The following is a 24352-nucleotide window of genomic DNA, read 5'->3' as shown; positions in this document are numbered from 1 at the left end:
TGTGTCCAGAATTTCCGGCACAGGACCTGACATGGTGGGCGCTCATTACATATTTTTACTAAGCAAGCAAGCGAGTGAGTGTCTCTCCTCCCTAATCCAGACCACTCTTGCCCATGACCGTGAGGGGGTTCCTAGGTGCAAGTCCACTGCTCCCCAGAGGCCATTCCAAACCCGAGGGTGTTCTGTCCCCACCCTTGACTGGGAGTGAGGCTCTTGGGGTCCCATGCTGTCTCTGCCCCGCCTCCCCCTCGCTGGCATGTAATTTCCCCTTTAACTGCAGCTGTTCCAGCCGGAAGTACCAGATTGTTGCTTCATTTCCCACGGTGCCCACAGCCCTTTCCTGCCCTCCCCTGCTCCTCCCGGCTGGTGGTGGACCCACAGGAGGACCTGGGAGGACAGGGCTCTGCACCGACCCAGGCGCCACGGGTCGCTGTCACCTCACATTCCCTACAATCCCTACAGGTACAGAGAGCCTTGAAGAAAGGAAGGAAGGAAGGATGGGGCCGATTTGGCGACATTTACTGAGAACCACAGAAACATTCATAGTCTTTGACCTAATAATTCCACTCCTGGGAATTGCTTCCGAAGAAATAATTCAAAAGGACAACAAAAAAAGATACATGTACTGTGTATCGCTATGTTATTTACAGTAAGGAGAACGTGAAAGTAAATGCCATGTCCCAAAATAGAAAAAAATGATTAAATAAGTTATGGTATATTTATATAACAGAATACCATCCAAACATTTAAAATGAAAAGAGGGCTATGTAGAACAAGGATATTGTCTTGGAAACAAGATTAAGTGAAAAGATATAGACTCGCATATACGCTGATTACAACTTTGTAACAACCAAGTGTGTGGCTAAAAATAATAAAGACACACAAAATTGAAAGTAGTTACGTTACGCGGAATCATCTTTTTCCCCCAATTTTTTTCTTAATGACAAAGGGAATTACAATTGAGGATCAGAAAGGAGCAAGAAAAAGAAAAATAGTTGTGTTAGGATGATGAATTTTTACAATTTTACCTTTAAATGTGCAATATTAACCTAATAATAAAGTAACATTTTATTTATTTATTTTTAGAGAGAGAGAGCGAGCAGGAGAGAGGGGCAGAGAGAGCGAATCTTAGGCAGGGTCCACGCTCAGTGCAGAGCCCAACATGGGGATCCATCCCATGACCTTGGGATCACGACCTGAGCCGAAATCAAGAGTGAGACACTCAATGGGCTGAGCCACCCAGGCGCCCCTAAAATAACAGTTTAAAGCTAAAGTGAAAACTCCTGAACACAATGTCCTAGGGTTTTCTGGGAGGATGTTTTTTTTAGCATTGTTTTACAAATAATACCAAGAACATCCTAATTCAGACCTTCTCAACATGTGGCTGTAGGTCTATGGATTCTCTGATGTGGGGTCTGTAGCCTGATCGCCACAAACAGCACTTAAAAGCCCTCTGCCCACTGAATAACTAATTCTGTCCCCTCCCCCTCCATTCTCTTCCTCTTGGCTACCACAATCCCAGCCCCCGGGTCACCGCTGAGAGGTGAGGAGGCCCCCCATTCCTTGAGCTTGAGAGACAGTTAAGGGAAGGAAAATGGAACCCCACAAAGGAGAGACCTAAGGAGGCCTCCTGTGCAGGATAAAAACTCCAGGTCCTACATTGGTGGGGTACAGAGAGAAAGCCTGAGATGGAGTACTTTTTTTTCTGTGTTCGTTTACATGAAGTTGATGGTCAGTTAACTGGGAGGCCCCGGGGGGGCTCAGTAGGTTAAGCATCCGACTCTTGGTTTCAGCTCAGGTCATGATCTCACAGTGTGTGAGTCTGAGCCCCACGTGGGGCTCTGTCCTGGCAGCTGCGGAGCCTGCTTGGGATTCTCTGTCCCTCTTTCTGTCCCTCCTCCGCTGCTTGCCCTCTCTCTCTCTCTTAAAATAAATAAACATTAACAAACAAAACTCCCAACCCTGTGCATGTGAATTAAAGTGCTCTTTCATTGTCCTTATTCGTCTCCTGGTGTTCCTCAAACGTGAGAGTTGCCCATGGCCTTGGCCACTGTCTCCTTGCAGTGGCTTTTACCTCCCCTGCTTCAGAGACTATTTCTGTGCAGGGGACCACTGAACCTTCCGAATGTCCGGTTCCCAATGTCCTGCCGGTGCCTCAACCAAAACTCAGCCTCTCCCCTGCCAAACTAGCAACATTCTTCTCGCTGCTCTGGATGGAAAGTGCAGTCGCTCTGATCGCTCTCTCTCTCACCGCTGCCCCCGAGGCTGCTTCCAACGAAATACCAAATACTGGGGATCCCCCCTTCCATCTGTTCTGCAGCTCCTTGGCCTTTCCAATCTCAAGGCCACCTCTCATTGTGCTTTAGCCCCTCAGCTGGTACATCACCCTCCAGAGTCTCCCCACCCTCCCCCTGTGCGCTGGGACCAGATGAATAAGCCCTCGGGCGCCCCTTTGTCCCTGGGAGCCCCCCTCCCCCCCCCACCGAGGACCTTCACTTCCCACTGAAGAAAGCCCACGTTATCAGTGTTGTCTTTCCAGCAGGTGCACAGTCTAGTTTTATCCTAGCTTTCCACCAGCCCCACCTCTGCCCACCCCCGCGTGCACGCACACTTGTGCACGTGTGCACACACGCGCGCTCCCTTAAGAGACCCTCCACTTCGGTCACTTGAGGTACTACTCATGGCTGCCCACGCACGTCTCTCGTTCCTCCTCGTCACATTAGCTCCGCGCCACCGTTTCTTCCTCGTCCCTGCACCACAGCCACCTGCTTAAAAAAACCTTCCTCGCGTTCAGTGCCCGCTCTGAAGTCACCCCTCCCCTGAAGCCTCGTGCACAGCACCAGTCTCTGAGAAAATCCCCCGGTCCCGTGATCTTGTCACTTACATAACACCCTGTGCCCTGCACTTATGTGCCGATGCATCCTGTCACCTCCCACCCCCGGTAGGAAGGTGGTTGAGATCCTGCCTTTATGTGTGACTCCCCCCGAGGAGGGACCGAGGCAGAACCTACTTAGTAGGCCCACTAAACACACGTGGGATGACGGACCAAGCGGCCTCTCCTGGCCTGGCACACGTTTTCCCAACACCAAGCACAGGACTTTACATTCATCCCTGTTTAATTTCGTTAGGTCTGTTTGGACCCAGCACCCCATCCTGTATAAATCATTTTGAACTCGAATACCTCACGCAGCGTGTATTAACTATCCTGGCTGGGGGTCATCTGGATTCTCCCCAGTGTTTCATCAAAGGCATGAATAAACATGTTTCGCAAAGCCAGGGCTCAGGACAGAGCCCTGTGGCCCAGCCCTGGGGACATCCCGCCGGAAAACCCTGAGGGGTGAAGTGTGGCCCCCTACACTCTGGGCAAGGTAGTTCATCCCGCTCCGAATTCATCTTGCCGAAAAATCCTTCGTACCACAAGTAACGCAACTCTTTGAGATTTCAACATTTCCTGGCTGGCACATGGGAGCTCTCAATTCCTTCAGCCCAGCCGGAAGCTCAGGACTGACGTCCGCTGAGAAGGGTTCTGGCTTGAGTGATGAACTTCCAAATACATCCCAGCAGTCTCTGCTCCCCAGCAGGGGCCTCCCGAGCAGGTGTGCAAGGCGAGGACAGGTCAGGGGAGGCGTAACCCAGGTAAGTGAGAGGGAGGGAGGGGGAGAAAAGCAGTGGGATGGTCAGCCTCTCTCCTTCCCAGGTCCTGCCTCATTTCACTGTCCTACCAGGCGAACCTACCAAACACACGTGCCGTCTCCTGTCCCCGCACCCCTTTCTTTGAAATACAATTACTGAGCCAATGATACTCCCTTCTCCTTCCAGGCCTTGGCTGCCCTGCGAGCCTGCGGCCGGGATTTGCTGTTCCAGCACCGCCCCAAGCACCAGCCTCTTACAGAGGCCCCAGGGAGATTCACCAGCGGAGGTCTGCATGCCCTGTGCGCCCCTCTCCACACACGCTATCAGGGAGTCACGCACTCTCGGGCCGGAGGAGAACTTCAGATGTCCTCTTGTCTATCCTGGGTCCCAGCCAAAGCTGCACCAAAAGCGAGGGAGGCCATTCTCTTAAAAATCTACTCATTTATTCAGCAATCACGTCCAACCTACTATGTGACGGGCACTGTTCTAAGCACTTGACGCAAATAGGAACTCATTGAATCCTCTAACAACCCAATCGTGTAGGTACTCTTACCGTTTCTATTTTTACAGATGGGAAAACCAAGGCACAGAGAGGTCACAAGCTAGTAACTGGTAGAGTCAGGACTCGAACCCAGCTGTGTGGCTCCTGCGTGTGTATTCTTAACCCTTATGCCACGTCGTTGCCTCTCCGGTAGGTGATGTGAAGCCTGCAATCCGATCTTCATTCAAAAGGGTGTGTTGAATACATACTGTGCTGATTGTAGGCTACTAGGGCCAATGATGAGGATTCTTAGAGCTTACCGCTTAGTTGAAGAGATAAGGGAGCGTGCTTTAAAAAGAAAGCTGGGGGGCGCCTGGGTGGCGCAGTCGGTTAAGCGTCCGACTTCAGCCAGGTCACGATCTCGCGGTCCGTGAGTTCGAGCCCCGCGTCGGGCTCTGGGCTGATGGCTCGGAGCCTGGAGCCTGTTTCCGATCCTGTATCTCCCTCTCTCTCTGCCCCTCCCCCGTTCATGCTCTGTCTCTCTCTGTCCCAAAAATAAATAAATAAATAAATAAATAAATAAATAAATAAAAAGAAAGCTGGGGCGCCTGGGTGGCTCAGTCGGTTAAGCGTCCGACTTCAGCTCAGGTCATGATCTCACGGTCCGTGAGTTCGAGCCCCGCATCGGGCTCTGTGCTAACAAACAGCTCAGAGCCTGGAGCCTGCTTCAGATTCTTTATCTCTCTCTCTCTCTCTCTCTCTCTCTCTCTCTCTCTCTCCCCCTCCCCTGCTCATGCTCTGCCTCTCTCTGTCTCTCAAAAATAAGTAAATGTTAAAAAAGCATGGTAGAATTGCAAAACATTTTCCTTATGACCATTACACAGACCAGGATCTTTTTTATGCATCTTCCGGCCTTCAGGGGAAGTCTTAGCTGTGTTCATAGATGCCAATATCCCCTTCTTTGCACTCCCTCTGCCGCCTCCCATTAGGCAAAGAGAACACCACAACTTTCTTACAGAAGACACGCTCAGGGATGTTACAATTTTTCACAATATCCATGTAACAAATATTAATACCCATGCCACCATGACTTTATATCCATGGGATGTTTTCATGTTCCAAGGAAGCTTCATAATTTTTTTTTTTTTCCATCACACATGATCTTACTTCCTTCTCAAATGAACCCTCTAAGGTAGGTAAAGCGGGCACAAGCTTTACAGACGGAGGTACCAACCAGGACCTTAAAGCTACTTACTGACTGTGGACCCGGAACTCAGGTTTCGTGGTTTATCCGTCCACACAGCATCCCTGATGGCCTGTCCCAAATGCGGTGCTCAGAAAAGGAAACCCAAGGGGGAACCGAGGGCAGAGGGTGGCCTGTTGCTACCACTGCCTTCAAATTCTACCACCTGATTCCAGTGATATTTGCAGGCTTTCACTCACCCCTTCCTTAGACACAGAAGGAAGGGCTTATGGGAAAAATTGTAATTCTGCGTGTTTTGTAACTACATGCGGGGAAAAAAAGCACAGCTTCCCTATTCACTATGGGGGAGCGTTTCCGAGCCAGCAAGGGTGGCTGCAAGCAGTGACTCTTGGTGGCACAGTCTGTGGAATTGGCTGCTCCGGGGCTAAGATGTTTGAGAAACTTTTTGATTCTCTTATTTTTTTTTCTTGTAACCTCTTTATTCTTTTTTTAATGTTTATTTTATTTTTGAGACAAAGACAGAGTGCAAAAGGGGGAGGGGAATAGAGAAAGGGAGGCAGAATCCGAAGCAGGCTGCCTGATGGGGGGCTCGAACTCACGAACCGTGAGATTGCCACCTAAGCCAGAGTCTGACGCTTAACTGACTGAGCCACGCGGGTGCCCCTAACTCATTTATTCTTTGAGAAACACTACAAACAGTTGCACCTAATGGCTCATGTTTTATTTCACTGATACCGTTTTCCTACAGAAACGGGGGGTGTGTGTTCGCCCCATGACTTTCCCTCCAAACCCACCTGCCGCTCCGAATCACGCTCCAAAGCATGAAGGGGAATTAAAAATCACTGAAAACATTCTTTGTGTTTGCGAAGCAGGTTTCGTTTTCATCGGGAAGAACATCTCCAGCCACGAGGTGTGTAAGTCCCCAGGGAATGAGCGTGAGCGGCACAGGTAAGTGTTCTTCCCCAGGCTTCACACCTTTGCCAGCGTGAAAGACACGGTCTTGCTTCCAGACCCAGTTCATGGATCATCTCGTCTCCTCTGGAAGTCCTGTAAGACCCCAAGGCACACGGACGGTGTTCACGACACATTCCTAACTCTTCTCATTCCCGGCACATGGGGGCACATGGGAGGATCGCTCTTCCCCAGTCCTGGGGTTGAGTGTGGCTGTACGGCCAGAGCCAGGGCCGGTGCCAGTCCTCCAGAACTTTCCTTCCCTCTGCCAGGACAACTGACAATGTTCCATATGGAAGTTGCTCTGTCAGCCCGGGTCGCAGAGGGAGGACAAGGACAGGGAGCAGAACCCCCAGCCCAACTCTTTTCTTTTTTTTTTTTTAATGTTTATTCATTTTTGAAAGACAGAGAGAGACAGAGAAAGCACAAGCAGGGGTGGGCGGACAGAGAGGGGGACACAGAATCGGAAGCAGGCTCCAGGCTCTGAGCTGTCAGCACAGAGCCCGACGCGGGGCTTGAACTCACAGACCGCGAGATCATGACCTGAGCTGAAGTCGGACGCTCAACCGACTGAGCCACCCAGGCGCCCCTACCCCCACCCCAACGCCTAACCGACACGTAGCGTGAGAGAAAGAAACCTTTGCTGTCTTCAGCCGCTAAGACCGTGGAATTGCACTTTACAGACACACACTAGCCTGTCCTGACCATTACCTGTCATCACGTGTGACACCAAACTGCTTACTCACTGCCTTTACAGAGCCAATCAAACAGTTTTGTATCATTTCTTCCATCTCTGCACCCTCTCCACTTCCAAACTCTATGGATCTTGAGAGCAGGTATTGCGTCTTGTTAATTTCCATTTGGTAGCCACTCAAAACATGTCCCCAACTCAGTGAATAAAGGGATGAATAATGAACAGGTAGTTGATAACAGAATATCAAATGACATCATATAAAATGCAATTTTATCATCTTGTTGGCACAATCCTTTCTGAATGTGGAGTTGATCCTGGATAATCTTAAGTGGCTCCTCCCAGCCAGCTAATACCACACTTATCTCATTGGAAAGAGACCAGACCAGGGGGAGATAATCTTTATAGCTCCATGGCAATGTCCCATGGCACCCTGTGGACCTCGTCTCCCAACTGTGGCTCTGACCAGAAAGAAATGTGGCTGCGATCCACCCCAATGTGGGTCTTGCTACCCGAGAGGCAGGAAATTGGTCACACAACAGATATCAACAAATATTCACCGGTAATTCACTCAAGGGCAGTGACAGAGGCGGTATTGTCCCAATGTGGCTTGCAATAACCAAGGATTCACCCTGCCAATCCCCAAGTCCCCTGCCCCTAGAACGGACAGCAAGTTGCCCGCTGTAGTGAGCTACACGGCACCCTCCAAGAAGATCTGATCACTCCACGGTCTCTGGAACCTGGGAATGTTACCTCATTTAGTAAAAGGGTATTGATTCTGAGATGGGGAAATTCCCCTGGATTATCAGTGTGGGTCCTAAATCCAATGACACATGTCCTTACGAGAGACACACAGAGGAGAAGGTAACGTGAACGTGAGGCAAAGATTGCAGTGGCCACAAGCCAAGGAAGCCGGCGCCTGCCAGGAGCTGGAAGAGGCGGGGAACAGACTCCCCGGAGCCTCCTTAGGGAATGTGGCCCTGGGACACCAATTGCAGCCATCTGGCCTCCAGAACCCAGAGGATACATCCCTGTTGTTCTAAGCCACCTCGTTTGCAGCCACGTTGTGGCAGTCCCAGCAAACTCTTCTATCTGCCATCTCCATGGGCTCTAGACCCCCACGTGGGCAGCACTCGGGCGCTTTGCTGTCGCCTGGGCGTCGGCAGCTCTCGGGGCCTCCCATTCGTCACCCCTGAAAACACAGGGGCTTGGAACCCGGTTCTTCTCCCGCATACTTCACTTCAGGGGAGGGGAGGGGATTTGGGCACGACTGGGAAACAGGGGCCAGGGGTTCTCCCAGGAAGACCCCTCGAGGGAGGCTAGGAGAACAAGGGAATAGCACTGCACCTGGGGGGGTTGGGCCTCCAAGCACCGCCCCCCCCCAATCTCTGCGCTCCTGGGTTAGAACAATGACAATAAAAGCTGTTCCTGTCCCTGTCCCTCCCAGAGTTAATGGTGCTTGCTGGGTATGACCTAGGAAACTGAGCACCGCTGCCTGCACGTAGACCATACACAGAACTGGGGAGGCAAGAAAGGAATTACGAGCTGATTTCAACACACGGATGTGCAGTGCCCCGTACAAGGGAAGTTCCTGCGCCGAGCACCCAGAGTCCTTTGGCGGAGGTCTGATTTTGCCACTAACTGATTTTTTTTTTTTAGTGTTTATTTTTGAGAGACAGAGAGAGACAGCATGAGTGGGAGAGGGCAGAGAGAGAGAGAGGGAGACCCAGAATATGAGGCAGGCTCCAGGCTCTGAGCTGTCGGCCCAGAGCCCCACGCGGGGCTCGAACTCACAGACCTCGAGATCATGACCTGAGCCGAAGTCGGACGCTCAACCGACGGAGCCACCCAGGTGCCCCGCCACTAACTGATTTTAAGCATGACCATTGGTCAAGCATTTCTGTTTAGTTTCCTCATGTTTAAAATGGACAGAATAGGGACACCTGGGTGGCTCAGTCGGTTAAGCGTCTGACAAGATCAAGTCACGATCTTGTGGTTTTGTGGGTTCAAGCCCCGCGCTGGGTTCTGCACTGGCAGCATGAAGCCTGCTTGGGATTCTCTTTCTCTCCCCCTGTGTCTGCCCCTCCCCCACTCACACTGTCTCTCTCTCTCTCTCTCTCTCTCTCTCTGAAAATTCACTGTCTCTCTCTCTCTCTCTCTGAAAATAAATAAAGGTTAAAAAATTTAAAAAAATAAACTAAAATGAACGGAACGGGAGAGATTGCTAACATTCCTTCTTGCTCTCAAAACCCTAAGCCCTAAAACTGAATTTTTATTTAAACTTCCTTTTTTTTTTGGCCATAGACACTTAGGCTAGTTTCACCCAGAGATACAGCTGGAACCTTTCGCAAATCTTTCCGATATGTAGCAAGGTCTCAGAGTAAATCTCTGCCTGACCTTTAAGGCCCCGGGCCTAGCCACCTGGCCTCCATTGTATGCTGGCCCTGAGCTGAAGGAGTGGCCAGGCCGAGGGGCCTGTGGTCTCCCCGTGAGCACACAGGCACTGTGGGGGCGGTCAGAGTCTCTCCAGTGCAGGACAAAGAACAGGGGCCAATGGGCGGCCTGGCTCTTCCAGACTACCGTCACCTTCTAGACATAACTGAACCACACCGACGAAAACAGATGTGGTGGGTCTTTATGAGGACTAAAAAAAGATAAACTTAGGCAAAACCTCTGTATTTTAGTAGGCACCCCCACACTGACATCGATGTGGTTGCTCAGAACTTCTCCCTGATCCATCAAAACATACCTCAAGAGCAAGACGAGCCAGAGACCCAAAGCCGGGGAATGTATTTTGCGGGGGGAGGGGGGGGGGTGACGTGGGGGCCACCCCCTCATGCTGGCAGAGCTGTCCCTTTAGCTCATGTGCTGGGCAAGGGTCTGCAGGGGAGGCCCCGAGGGTGCCTGAAGCCCTGGGTGTCATATTGTGACACGTAAATTCTTAGTGACCTCTGCTGTGGGTGCTGGGCTTTCGTAATAGCAGCCACAAGCTCAGCTTCCTGTTTCTGTTGTGCTGTGTCGCTGGGTCCGGCCGGGGTGATGCACATGCTCGGCTGCTGCTGGGCCCACCTCGCCTGTCCCTGCACTGCCCTGGGCCAAAGGTAAACGCTGGTTTTCTAGAACATGCACACACTGTGCGGCCACAACAGCCACAGTGGGAAGAATGAGAGGGGTTGCAGGTAGAGGTGTGAATGGACAAGGAGGTTTTTTGTGAGCCTGGTTATTCCCAGAAGCCTTTTCTTTTCTTTTTTTTCTTTTCTTTTTTTTCTTTTCTTTTCTTTTTCTTTTCTTTCCCTTCCCTTCTTTCTTTTCTTTCTTTCTTTCTCTTTTTTTTCTTTAAAGTTTATTCATTTTTGAGAGAGAGCGTGAGCAGGGGAGGGGCAGAGAGAGAGAGGGAGACACAGCATCTGAAGCAGGCTCCGGGCACAGAGCCCGACGCGGGGCTCAAACTCACAAACCGTGAGATCATGACCTGAGCCAAAGTCAGACGCTTCACGGAGTGAGCCACCCAGGTGCCCTGTCCCAGAGGCCTCTTTCTGTCGGGGAAGGAAAGAGGGCCGTGGGGGTGACTTCTGGTGAGCCTGACCAAAGGCATTCCCCTGGGGCCCGCAGCCCGTTTCATATGGATTTCCTCAGCAAGAGTGTGCAGGTGCAGGCCTGGGGCACAGCACGCTCGTCACCGGGTTGAAATCCCCATGGCTGAGCACCCCCAGGGCCGCCAGGAGGCTGCACCTTTGTGGGGGGATCCCCGGCAGAGGAAGCAAGTTTTCTCTGGCTCCCATTAGAGAGGCTGCCTTTGAACTCCTACACACCTGAGACCTTACCAAGACACTATCTTGAATTTTTTTTTTATGTTATGTCATGTGTGTACGTCTTGTTTCCCCAAATAGAAGAGAGCTCCTTTAAGGCGGGAACTGTAACTTACATTTCTCTGTAACCCCATCCTGTCCCCCAACTGCAAATACCTTTATCTCGCTTTATCCTCCAGGAACGAACGGCAGGTGGTTCCCCAGACACACCATGCTGTTTTGAGCACCAAACACTTTGCTCTTGTCACTTCCTCTCACTGGAACACTTGTCCCAATTTTGTGCACCAAGACGCCTACTCATGTCTCAAGACTCAACTTAGAAACGGTCTGTCACAGGAAGTCCCCCTGAATTCAGGCCAGGTGCGTTGCCTCTCCTGGGTGCTTGGGAGCTCAAACCTCAGTTCGGCACTGTTGGGTGCTCGCCCTGCCCCCAGACCTGAGTTCTGCAAGGCTGGGCGGGGTGAGGCGTTTATCTTTGTGCCCCCGGTGCCTGGCCTAATTAAAGAGCGAGGGTGTGGTGTCCTGTGAATTGGTAGGGATCGATTACAGAACATCCAGTCTGGGAAAGAGCTGTGATTGCTACCCCGAGGCCAGGAGGGTGGTCCTGATATGGCACAAGCAGGTTCCAAACAAAAGGCTGGGGACGTCTGGCGATGCAGACACTTAGTTTGTTGGCTGGAGAGAATGTCGGACTCCGGTGTTTGGAATTTCTCAGTGCTTCCAGCCTGGGGGCCCAAACACTATCCATTAAGGATGGGCTCTGATGGCATCTCAGAAAGGTCTCCTACACGTCCTACACATCCACATCACCTTCCCAGGGAGCCACTGGAGCTGTGATGCAGTGGCTAGAGCCCCTTCTCCCAGAAAAGGATGTGACCCATCCAAATGAGCCTTTACAGGGGAGCCTCGCAGGCTCAGCCGTCATTGTCCACAATCCCCCGGAAGACAGGTATCCAGGAGGCCCCCAAAGGAAGAAGATGGGGCGTTCACTGCCCAAACGACCAGGGTACAAGGGCAGTGTCCTCGCCGGTCTGACTCAGGTAGATCCATTCAGGAGGTGAGCTCCTGGAGAGCCTCAGGGCAGTAAGGTTGATGGCGGCCACCAAGCCCTAGCACTGTGTTCGCAGTATCGTTTGTCCTCTTTTGCACACAGAGATAAAAATGTCTGTATGATACCCCGAAGGCCGAACATGAAGCGGTATCGCTTTTGTGATGAAACTGACGATCGTACTTCTCAAGGCTTGGGCTGCACTCCTCCCCAGACGAGAGAAGCATTGCTGTTGGCTTTCCAAAGGTGCAACAGCAACCTCAGTGTCTCGGCTTCCTCCCTTATGATGGGGGGGGGGGGGGAGGGGGGAAGGGGCGCGGAGGGGGGACAGCGAGAGATGGTTTCATTCCACCCACAGCCTTGAGATGTTTCAATTGTAGTGAGTGGAGTAGGGCTGGTCAAGCTGGCTGCAAACCTAAAACTAATACTAGAGGAAGGCAGGGCTGCCTTCAGACTTCTCTGGAACCAAAATGCTTTCCCCTGTGGCCCTGATAAGATTACCGGGCTGCTGAGCCGCCAGCGTTCAGATTTCCCACGGAACCGCTCATCTTGCCCAGAGGAGGCTCCCTGCGGATCAGGCTCTGAAACCTGACTCCCTCCCAGGAATGCACACTCACCCCTCCTGTGATCGGGCCTGGGCCCTTCCAGTTCGACTGCCCCAAGTTCCCGCTGTCACTGCAGCCCCTTGAATGAAAGGTGTCAGCTAAGTGGAAGCCAGTGTAACTTTGTGGGTCCCACAGAGCACCTGGGAGCCAGAGAGAAATGTGGGGCTATGGGGGCATGCCCACAAGTCCTCCCAGCTAAACCCCAGCTTCCAGAGGCCATGCGGTCCCTGATTATGACCCATAAACTCCAGCCAGCAGCCAACATATGGCTCAGTGAGAGGGGGAGTCCAAAACCAGCAAAGGCTGTTGGTGAAATCGTGGTTAAAAAAAAATTTAATGAAATAAAAAAAAAAAATCAGTGAAAAAGCAGGTTACAAACGGAATACGTTAAATATACAGGCACTGGGGCGCCTGGGTGGCTCAGTTGGTTGGGCGGCCGACTTCGGCTCAGGTCATGATCTTGCGGTCCGTGAGTTCAAGCCCCGCGTCCGGCTCTGTGCTGACAGCTCAGAGCCCGGAGCCTGTTTCAGATTCTGTGTCTCCCTCTCTCTGACCCTGCCCCGTTCATGCTCTGTCTCTGTCTCAAAAATAAATAAATAAAGGTTAAAAAAATATATATATACAGGCACACACACACGTACACACACACTCTGTACCTCCCTCTTTCTCTCGTCATCCTGCTACTGACAGTCTGCAAGGATAAAAGATATGACAGCCCCACAGGTAACATTTCAAACACAAGCTTTAGTATGCAATAAATGTTCAGTAAATACGGAATAAATGGACGAATAACCAAGAATATCTGGGAAGGACGCGGAGTTGCCTCAGAGAAAAGGGCTCATTAACTGTCTCCATCTAAATTAGAAATCCATTGTTTGCTCAGTGGCAATAAAGTTTAATGGTCCCAGACGAAATCTTTCATTTGTTCAACGAAATAGACATATGGCCATGGGAGATAAGTTTAATTTTCCCGTGTCTACTATTAGTTGAACACGTGAAGCATTTAGTCTGTAAAAATTAAACTTTTTGCAAGCACTCTCAGGCTATTTGATAGGGCCTGCAACTTATATTTAAACAACTAAGGATATTAATTTAACGTAGATGTCCTAAGTCTCCAGCTCTTTCTTTACTATATAATTCTCTCTTCTGGGCTCCTATCCACAGTGATGTCACCTATGATCTCTTCTAAAAATGAATCGCATTTGCATCCTGGGAGGCCTGTATTTCTCATGGAGTGCTGGACATCCCAAAACCAATATACCTGAACCTTGCTTTAAAAAAAAAAAAAAAATCCCATGGGGGCACCTGGGTGGCTCAGGCAGTTAGGCATCCGACTTCGGTTCAGGTCATGATCTCGCGGTTTGTGAGTTTGAGCCCCGTGTCAGGATCTGCACTGACAGCTCGGAGCCTGGAGCCTGCTTCCGATTCTGTGTCTCCCTCTCTCTCTCTCCCTCTGCCTCTCCCCTGCTCATAGTCTGTCTCTGTCTCTCAAAAATAAATAAATGTAAAAAAAAAAAATAAATAAAGTAAAACAAATAAGATTAAATTACAAAATCTGATCTCTCTCCCATCATCAATCATTTATTTATTTCCTCGTTCAAAAACCATTTACGGTCTGCTGGGCCTTCCAGGGAGAGGGCCAGGTGGGCAGGCAATTCCAAGTCGACTTAGGACTCTAATGCAGCTTGAACAAAGTGCTCTGAGAGCGAGGTCGACGACCCTGGGGGCATCTGGGAAGGCTTCCCAAGGCGGAGACACTGGTGCCGGGGACAGAGAGGTCAAGGAGTTCCCTGTGGCTGTTAATTCATTTCCCAAGCAAACTTCTCTTGAGAAATGAGATGATTATACGTCTAGGCACTGTGCTAACTGAGCTCACACACCAGCCGTCAATTCTCATTTCTCCTTCAACACGGGGTCTTCACTCCTGCATCGTTTCCATCCTTTTTGTCTCTCGAAGTCAGACTCTGGGCACGGACCCTCAGAGAAGCTTCTCGGCCTACTTCCCCTGCTCACTCAATGAACTGGCATTTCTGCCAACTCATCCCTGCAACCTCCCGGCCGCCATCTTACTAAATGCCCGGCAGTTTCCTACTGTCCATGGAGCAGAACCCGGGGCCATCCACTACCTGGCCTTTGAGGCCTGCAGCTGGCCTCTGTCTGATTTAGAAAAAGGCACCCCTTGGGGGCACAGCGAGACAAGGAGACTTTGTGGGAAGAAAAAGTAACCCCTTCCTCCAGATGGCTTGGATTCCAGCTCCCACTCACCCACTTGGCCAGCATCCACTATACTTGGAGGCCCTGTGGTTTTTATCTTATTACTTTCATTTTTTTTTTTTTTTTCTCTCACTGCTTCCCTACCTTCCTCTCCAGCCAACTGGCCTACTTTCCTGAACAAAGCTGGCATGTTCTCCCTGTACCCATTCCTTATGCCTTCTCCTCCTCACCACCCACCCTTCTTTCAAGGCTTCTGTCAAGTCTCACCTCGAAATATCGGAATACTGTAGCACTTATGATCTGCGGTAGTCATTCATTTGGCATTCACCCATCTGAAAATTGCGTCCACGACGGGGTCTAGTAAGTCCCATCTCCCCTACCGGACGGCGTGTGAGCTTTTCAAACCCATCTTTATCTTGTTTATTCCAGAGGGCTTAATGAGGGCTGAAGTAATGATTGAGACTGTCGATAATGGGAACAGTGACTGAAAAAAAGAAAAGGTTCGCCAAAGACTTCTAATAGGCAAGTGGGTTCTAGAGAATGAATGTTGAGTCAGCCCTGTTGGTCTGACTTGAATTCCTAATGCTGAGAAGTAATATAACTCAGCTTCTCCCCAAGTATAGTGGTGCCTTCAAGCTCCAAAGGGAGTCTCATCTCTCAAAAGAGGGTTTTACTCTGCGAGCTGGCAGGAGTTCCCAAACCCCACTCCTGCATACCATGACCCCCCATAAAAAGTTTACTTCCTGGTTCAGAACTGTCACTTCCCCAGCCTCTCGGTTTCCTCTTTACGTCCTTTTCCAGGGCCCTGCAGTCCAAGTTCTTTTTTCAGTCGTTTTGACAAAGAAACTTCAAAAGCAGGGCACATTGACAGACTTCCTGGCTAGCTGAGCAATTCCTCTCATCCCCCCTCACCCCCCACACCCCCCCATCTTGGTGAGATTCCCCCATCAGTAACTACACTACGCATCTCTGGAGCCGGGAGGGGGGGGCACAGAGAGGGGGGCTCCCCCCCCCCCCCCAACACCGGCCCCAAGCCACACAGGAAGTTGCTCAGGTGAGAATTTCGGGGCCTCCCTCCCCACCCCTCCCCGCACACCATTCCTTCCTCAGCTGAGGGAGAAGAGAGTGCCTCTGTGGAAGGAGTCCCTCTACCTCTTCCCAGAACAAAGTTCACACATGCATTTGGCCCTCAAGCGGCAACATGCTTTTAAGCCTAAAGCGTGCTTTGCTCTTATCCCCAGTCCATTTCTGCAAGAAATGAGCCAGGTCCTACATCATATTGAACCTCTAGCCTAGGGCCTGAGGCCCCCTATACTCTCCCAGAGGAGGGAACCCACTTTTTAACATTTTTAATGTCTATTTATTTTTGAGAGAGAGAGAGAGAGAGAGAGAGAGAGAGCACGAGTGGGTGAGGGGCAGAGAGAGAGAGGGAGACACAGAATTACAGCCACAGCGGGCTCCAAGCTCTGAGCTGTCTGCACAGAGCTTGACACGGGGCTCGAACTCACGAACCTTGAAATCACGACCTGAGTGGAAGTTGACTGAGCCACCCAGGTGCCCCCTGAGGGAACCCACTTCTCAAGCAACTTCTCTAGGAGCCTTCATTCACCCTGCCTGACCACCCAGGCACCCCGGGGGGGGGGGGGCCGTCTCCCTCCTCCGCCCCTGATCTGCCCTGATCTGCCCTGAGGCCGTATCGCCGGAGAGAATCCTGTGAACACCACCTGCTGAGCTTTGCCGAGAGTTCCCTGCCACCCCTCCGCAGCCCTGATCTGCCTGAGTTTCCCTGACTTGCAAATGTTGCTACCGAGGGTCCATCCCACACTCTGCAGGCTCCCTGAAGATGATCCCTGTTCCTTGAAGACAACCGGTCGAGCTGCATGCCTGAACGCGGGATGCCTGCCCCATACAGACCCACAGCCCTGCAGAGAAGTCACAGAGGCAGGCCCAGCAGAGAGTCTAGCTTAGGACAGCCAGCCAGGGCTCCTGCACAGAGCCTGGAGCTGGCAAGAGAGAAAACTGTGAGTTGATTGTCGCTGCCAGCCTCAGGAGGAACAGTTTTCGTTTTGAACATGGGTGGGAGTGGCACCCCTGGCAGGCGCACTTCCAGCGGTGAATGTGGGTGGGAATCACCTTAGAAGCCACATAACATTTGCACCTTCTCCTTTCATCGTTTTTGAAAGCCCTGTCCTGCTAAGATTGGCTGAGGGCTGAAGGTCAGGTCTCCATTTCAAGGGGGAAATCTACGGACGCCTCCAAATGTGGCCAAGGGAGGGACCGGGGAATCCAGCGGGCATTCCTGCACAGGACAGCGGCGCCTGGACCCCACTGAGGCCGGAACGGCGCCAGGAAAGACCCACGCACAGAAGGGAGCCGCGGAGAGCCTCCCCCGGGGTGCGCCCCCCGCACGCGGCCAGCACACCTCAGACGGCGGGGACATGCAGGGGACTCGCGCGTGTACCAGAAACGGTGCCATTTCACTGCCCACGAGGGGAGCTTCTCGGAAAGTTCTGAAAGGACATGCGACAGACTGGGGCTTGACAAGCAAGAGGACTCTCTGTAAGAGGCCAGTCTGCAGTGGAAAAGGGAAGCCCACAGCCGGGCACAGAAGTGCCTCGCGTCGCCCGTTCTGTTTCCCTTTTCAGTACCCGTCCTCTCCGCAGATTCGGGGGCTTCGGCTTCCGTGCGAGTGTTCGCCCACGCGTTCGCGCGTTTACGCAGTCGGCTGCACCGCACTCTTGGATTCTGAAGCCCGGAGGTCCACACCCCACACCTGGAGCCCCCCGGACGGGACCTTCGACCTCCCCCCCCCCCCACACTCGGCGCGCTCCCTCTCGGGTCCCCCCGCCGCCCCGGGGGGGGGTGTCTCCCGGGGAGCACGGGGCGCTCCGGGGCGCGTCCACCCTTCCTTGGGGGGGCGGCCGCAGCCCCGCGCCCCCAGCCCTGCGCCCGGGGCTTTACCTCCATGGCCTCCAGGTGCCGGCTCCGCGGCGGCCGCGCTCGCTGTCCGCTCGGCTCCCCGCGCCCGCCGGGCCGGGGCTGCGGCGCGCAGGGCAAGGGGGCGGCGGCGCGCCGGCTGCCTCGCTCGGGACTGCGGGCGGCCCGGCCCTGCGCGAGAGCACGAGGGAGGGGGAGGCCGGGGGTGGGGGGAGGGGGGAAGGGGTGGGGAGCGGGGGAGGGAGGCCGGCGATCAGGGTTTAAATTTAGACGCAAATCTAAACAGATACTGTCCCCTCCCAGGGCAGGACTCGGGCGAGGGAGCCGCGACTCCATTAATCTGCCCAAACATGGGGATGGGACAACCGCCTGGCCCCTCTTCCTCGCGAAGTTTCCGCCGGACCCCGGTCTTTGCCCGGGTCCCAGCCCTTTTCAACCTCGCCCTCCTTTCACATGCCTTTTTCTGGCTCTAAAAGTTAAAGTTGTTCTTCTATTCCTTTTCTCTCCCCTCTTTTCTGTTTCTTTTACGTGCATCCTTGTTGCTTTCTTCCTTTTTTTTTTTTTTTAAATTATTGCATTCATGTCATACCTGGGTTTCCTGGCGTTCTGGCATGGGAGCGAGAGGACTGTGGAGGCGTCCGTGCTCTCTCATGGCCCCAGACGGGAGCTGTGGCAACGCTCAGGGTGGCACCGACAGGACCACCTTTCCTATTTTCGCCTTTCTTTTCCACGTGCACGGTCACATTTTCAGGAAACCGCTATCAATCTATCCGTCTCTCATCTGTGTATAGGGCGGGGTGGGGGTGGGGGGGTAGGGTTGGGGAGGAAGGACAAGAAATCCAAGCAAAGATTTTCAGGTTCCCTGTGGCGTGAAATCTTTTTCTTTTCCCCTGATTAGACTGATGCATTGGATTCTGTGGGAATTTCAGCTCCCACAAGCTGCTTGCTAAAGGGCCTTTTCCCGTTCCTGTTAAATAGAGTAAAGGCCAAATCCTGAACATCCGATTCCCAGAAGACCCAGCATAGCAGCCCTCCCCCAGTGCTGTCCCAGCCCTCTGGGCAGCCAAGAGGCTGGAAGATGAGGAGGCCACACCGGAGGGATGAATCTGCTACCAGCTTGTACACTGGCCACCGGCCCCAGGTGCCCCTTCTGGATCCCTCCTCCCAGGACAGAGAGAAGAGGGGACATGGGTGTAGGGATTAATGGGGGGGGGGGGGATTGGCTGGCAGGGAGGGAGGCCTCCTGTCCCGCCCCCATACCCAAGGCCTCACCCAGGGCACCGGGGACAGGGAGGGCCCTCTTCAGAGGCAGCGGGCCCTGTGAAGGGAAATATACGGAGAATCCCATAAAGGAAACAAGTTGAGAGTTTGCTCACACTAGGGAGAGCTGCCCTGACTCTGCTGTTCATCCCAACACCACCCGGGGGTCTTTCAGGCCCTTCGATTGCTGCTTTGGGTACCAGTCTTAGAAACATGACCTTCTTCCTATCATAGAACCTTCTAAAGCCTGACTTTCTAAAACACTAACAGCCCGAATGCCAAAGTATTTTCTAGTTCATCAAACTGAATGGAGCAACGGCGGCAAAGACCTTGATTTCAGAGACAGATTGAGGGTTGTATTCTAGCTCCGCTACTTTCTTGCTGAGTTTCCTTGGACGGGTCACTTGACCTCTCTGATCCCCGGTTTCCTCAATCTGTACAGTTTAGTAGTCACTCTGAGAAGAGTAGCTATTTTTACAATGTTTCACTTTGTGTATAAGCTCCAATTGGTAGGGACCAGATCTTTCTTTTATTTAGAGCAGGGCATTCTGGGGCCCAAGGAAAGGGTCCCCTCCCCGTTTCAGCCACACAGCTACAGATGTGAGGACTCTAGGGCAGGACTGGCAGCAGGAAAGGAAATTTCCTGGTACCTTCCAATGCATACTTGTGGCTGTGATTGTTTTCCTTTCTTCCTTTTAAAAAAAAAAATTTTTTTTTTAATGTTTATTTATTTTTTCAGACGATGTGAGAGACAGAGTGCAAGCAGCAGAGGGGCAGACAGAGGAGAGACACAGAATCTGAAGCAGGCTCCAGGCTGTAGAGCGGTCAGCCCAGAGCCTGATGCGGGGCTCGAACTCATCAACCATGAGATCATGACCTGATCTGAAATCGGACGCTTAACCCACTGAGCCGCTCTCAGCGCCCCTTCCTTTCTTCCTTTTAAAGGGGCACGGCTGAGCTGGTGACAGGAACATAGTTTCTTACCATGTCTTCTAACCCTGACTCATGGCGCCTCTTTCTGCCTCCATCTTGTCACCCTTCCTTTCGGCTCAGAAAGGGAGCCGAGGGGACTGCCCCGGCACAGGTTTCTGGCTTCAAAACAGAAGGACGGAAGTGCCTACCCAAAGGAAACCGTTAGGCCCAGATAGCATCTCAGTCACCCAAGGTAACTTGCAGCTGCACCCCACGCCCTGCCCCAGGCCTTCCCTTGCCCAGTGAGAACCCATAGCCCACAGTGCGAACAAACTCGGCCTCTGCCATGCTCCGGGGTCTCGAGATCTGCAGAGTAGAGAGCTGCTGCAGCTTTGGGCCCCAGGCAGAGACCTTCACTGGAGGCAGGAATGGAAAATGGGGAGAGAGGGGTCGGTGGGGGCGGGGAGCGACAGCTCTGAGCTCAGTTTCGGCAGCCATGAGTAGGGGTGGGGGGTGTGCCCCTCCTGCCCCTCCAGAAGATCCCCAGAAGCCAGAGTCACGATAGCCCGCTGGTAAACACTCTGTTTTTGCTGGGTCACCTGGGATTGTGACTTGCCGCCCTATGGGCTGGGAGAAGCTGACAGCCTAAGGGGAAGGGAAAGTGGCTCGGAGGGGGTGGTTCCCCTCCCTCTCTGGGGGGCTGGCTGTCTCATCAGGACCCACTTCCTTTACTTTCTCCCACGCCCCCTTCACACAGCCTTGCAGTCTGAACCAGCCAAGCAGTAAATAAAGGCCAGGGCAGGTTGAAGAACAGAGAGCAACAGAGACACAGCCAGGGCAGGGATCCCCTAGTGGAGCCCGTATCACCACGGGCAGCCGGACGCACATGGCAGGCCCTCAACAGATATTGGGTGAGTGAGTGGACAAACGAATAAGTGAAGCAAGTTAGTAGAATCGTTGTCTTTAAATCGAAGACAAAGCCTTTTCCATAGATAGGTCTCCAAGGGGAGAAAAGACCCACTGGGAGAAACGATCATTGAAGGCCATGAGAAGTTAGGCAGTAACTTAATTTTTGAACAGAAGTGTGAAGAGCTCATTCACTCAGCTCTTAGGAAGCGGCCACAGCGTGCTGCTGGTGGTCTATTTTTAAAATGAAGAGCAGGAAGGGGCACCTGGCTGGCTGGGTTGGAAGAGCATACGACTCTTGACCTCGGGGTCATGAGTTCGAGCCCCACATGGGGTGTAGAGATTGCTTAAGTAACTAAAACTTTTAAAAAGGTTAAGAGCAAGGAACCCAACAAATATTCTTGCATGACTGCAGATAATTAACTTTAGAAAAATAGATCTTTCAGCCCTCCGTTCAGGGGATGTGGCAAAAACAAAACAACTCATTCTGCCGCAGGTGACTATCCTTGAGGAACGGAGTTGGAAACGTTGAAAGGAAAGCATAAAGGCTTAGGGTTTTTATGTGTTTACGGCGTGGCCATGGAGGGTTTCCCAGAGGAAGACGGTAGCTGTATTTCATGTGTGAAAGGTCAGTTGAGGAGGAAGGCAGCAGGGTAGCAATGGAGCCATAGGGAAGACGTTGAAGTGTGTGGAGAACCATCAGCAGAGATTGGAAACCTCGTGAGGAAGGCTTTTGACTGGCCCTTTGGGGGTCAGGAGATTGGCTACACAGGGAAGTCGAGCAAATAAGTTGATATATCGAAGCCAGTGGGAGAGAAGTTTCTCACTGATGGTGAAGGGAGGTACAAATATGCAAGGGGTGGTGTGGGGGGACTAGAATGAACTAGACTGGACTAGAATGAACTCTGGTGCTGGATTGGAATGGGAGGTAATGGTGTGGAGTCATGGCTTTCAGCCTGTATATAGCTGTAAATAGCAGTGCATATACCTACATGCATCTATTTCTTAGTTTGAGCCACTGAGAGAGCGTAGGAGCAGTGACACCCCAGTAGCAATCAGTGCACCCAGAGCCCAGGTCTTGGTTTCTAAATACCATTCTCCACTAAAGGAACACAGGCTCCTTGGAGAAAATGGGTGATGACAGGGCTGGGGCAGATAAAGAACAAGATGAGCCTGGAACTTGTTTTGACAGAAAATATGGAAGTTCTCAATGAATGACAGAGAGACACTAAAAAGACACCGAAGCCCGCTTACAGGAGTATCGGCTTAGGTCACGACCTCACGGTCGTGAGTTCGAGCCCCACGCCGGGTTCTGTGCTGAGCATACAGCCTGCTTGGGATTCTCTCTCTTCCCCTCCCCCCGCTCTTTGTCTTTCTCCAAATAAACTTAAAAAAATAAAATAAAAGAAGTTCATAGGTCTAAACTGATATAAACAAACAAGTGGGAGAAGAGAAGGTTCTTACCGCACAATACCAATGAACAAATGTAAAACAAAGTTTAGAAGAAAACTGCCGTGTGACAATCATCATAGCTATAATTTCAGGTGAGAAACATTATGGGGTGTTAAATCCAGTGGGGGAAAAACGAGATGAGGAATGGGATTTTACATGATTTAAAAAGATCGCCCCTACAAGTTACTCATTAATTACAAAGGGGAGAGGGGCACCTGGGTGGCTCAGTCGGTTGAGCGTCCGACTTCCGCTCAGGTCACGATCTCGTGGTCCGTGAGTTCGAGCCCCGCGTCGGGCTCTGGGCTGATGGCTCAGAGCCTGGAGCCTGCTTCCGATTCTGTGTCTCCCTCTCTGCCCCTCCCCTGTTCATGCTCTGTCTCTCTCTGTCTCAAAAATAAATAAAAAAAAAAAAGTTAAAAAACATAAAATAAAAAAAAAAATAAATTACAAAGGGGAGAAAGCACCTTTACAGGGAACAACCGTAACAGACACCATATTAACCAAGTGATCAAAGTAAACATGACCGACAGTGGGGCAAACTGATATCACATGTTACCTGATGGGATACAATAGGAACATACCATCACTTCTGTGATATTCTTGCCCAAAGTGCATAAACCGAATCTAATCATGAGGAAATGTTGCAGAAGCTACGTAGGAAGACATTCCTCAAAGTGACGGGTCCATAGTCTCCAAGTGCAGTCAGAGGAAGTGCGGGGAAGGGGCCTAGGCTGAAGGAGATGGAGGTCACGTGACCACTGGTTCCATGTGTGGTTCTGGGTTGGCTGCTTTGACTATAAAGTCTATTTTTTTTTTTTTACTATAAAGTCTATCAAAGGGTTATCGTAGGCACCTGTATCAAATCATGGCCACATACACTTTAAGTATCTTACAGTGTTACCAGTCCATATAACGATACCTCAGCTGAAAAAAAGAAATTATTAGGATAATTGGCAACACCGTAAGGACTCCTGGGTGAAGGCGATGTGGGGGTCTTTGTATTAATCCTACAGCTTTTCTCAATGTTTAAAATTATTTCAAACTAAAGAAATGAAGAAAAAAGGTGGTGGGGGAAGAATCGAGCTGTCCCATTTCTTTGATTTCAACTGACTCCCTATCCAGTCCCTCCGTCGTCTGTTCCTCCCCGCTCCACCCCCACCCAGACATCCACAAGGTGGCCGGGGGTCTACTGTCCCCTGCTTTGGAGAGAGACGATAGGCAGAGAATACCCGGTCCTCTGGCGTGACAGAGGATGGAGACAGGAAGGGGGAGATCATTCAAGTCTTTGTACAAATATCTTTCTGTGGTTGCGATAACTACATGCATCTTTGTGATTTGGAGAATTTAAAAAAAGAAGAAATCAAAGAACCAAACTGGACTGAGGGAGGGCTGTATGTACTGACAAAGCCTGCACTCGGCTCAGGTGCACCTAGGAAGGGGCTGGGGGTCCAAAGCTGAGAGAAGGCCAATTAGGGATTTCCTAGGGTGGGGCAGGGGCAGCTCAGCTAGGAACGTGGTCCCATCACCAAGGCCAAGGAACAGTGTTGACAAAAACCCAAAGTGGGTGGTCTGGAGGCCCCAAAAGATTGCGACCTTCTCCTTCTGAGGCAGACCCCATGTTCTGGAATGATATTACACAGCCCTACAAGGAATCTCAAACCTTCTCAGCCTTGAAGCATCTCAAGCAGAGCACCGGAGAACCAGCCTCACCTCCAGCCGTAAACTAGAATGCCTCAAGGAGCTTTGAAAAAAAAATATCTAGGGGCGTCTGGGTGGCTCAGTCGGTTGAGCGTCTGACTTCGGCTCAGGTCATGATCTCACGGTTCTTGAGTTCGAGCCCCGCGTCGGGCTCTGTGTTGACAGCTCGGAGCCTGGAGCCTGCTCCGGATTCTGTGTCTGCCGCTCTCTCTCTGACCCATCCCCACTCATGCTCTGTCTCTCTCTGTCCTAAAAATAAATAAAACATTAAAAAAAAATTAAAAAAAAAATCTATTCCTGGGCCCCACCCCAGTGGACAGGGAGTGGTGCCAGGTATCAGTGTGTTTTGTAAGCTTCAGCCAAGAGGTAAATCCTGAATAGTCTAAGCCAATTATGGAAATAACATTCCTCTTGCCAGAAATTGGATTGGAGAGAAATAAGTGAGGACATGTTGGCCAATGAGATAAAAGGGGAAAATCTTCATGCTTTCTGATAAAGAAACACATAGGAAGAGAAGCTCTATAAATATTGGGTGTTTTCCTACCTAATGT

The 24352-nt window shown here is 51.5% G+C and overlaps 1 protein-coding gene and 1 long non-coding RNA gene across 4 annotated transcripts in view; one reads left to right on the top strand and one right to left on the bottom strand.

The window, feature by feature from the left end:
• RCSD1 (RCSD domain containing 1) overlaps window positions 1-18340 on the bottom strand; it is a 74318-nt gene extending 55978 nt beyond the window's left edge. For 2 of the 3 annotated variants that reach the window (XR_013553225.2, XM_078441176.2), the window contains exon 1: window positions 17598-17745. Coding sequence is in view for 2 of the 3 variants with exons in the window: in XM_078441176.2 (XP_078297302.2) it covers window positions 17598-17603 (6 nt within the window). In the remaining variant the exon portion in view is untranslated. Of the gene's footprint in view, window positions 1-17597; window positions 17746-18162 lie in introns of those variants that run through there. The other variant, XM_060643411.3, reaches the window with a different exon arrangement.
• Window positions 18341-18470: 130 nt separating this feature from the next.
• On the top strand, window positions 18471-24109 carry LOC132685979 (uncharacterized). Its single transcript, XR_009613373.3, has 3 exons — window positions 18471-18714; window positions 19573-19998; window positions 21844-24109. It is a non-coding gene; the product is annotated as an uncharacterized LOC132685979 (long non-coding RNA).
• Window positions 24110-24352: the final 243 nt, after the last annotated feature.

This window comes from Panthera onca, chromosome F1 (genome assembly GCF_046562875.1).
Source record: "Panthera onca isolate mPanOnc1 chromosome F1, mPanOnc1 haplotype 2, whole genome shotgun sequence".
In the NCBI taxonomy this organism is placed as follows: domain Eukaryota; kingdom Metazoa; phylum Chordata; class Mammalia; order Carnivora; family Felidae; genus Panthera; species Panthera onca.
Note: the sequence above shows the minus strand (reverse complement) of the source record. Positions and strands in the feature narration are given on the sequence as shown.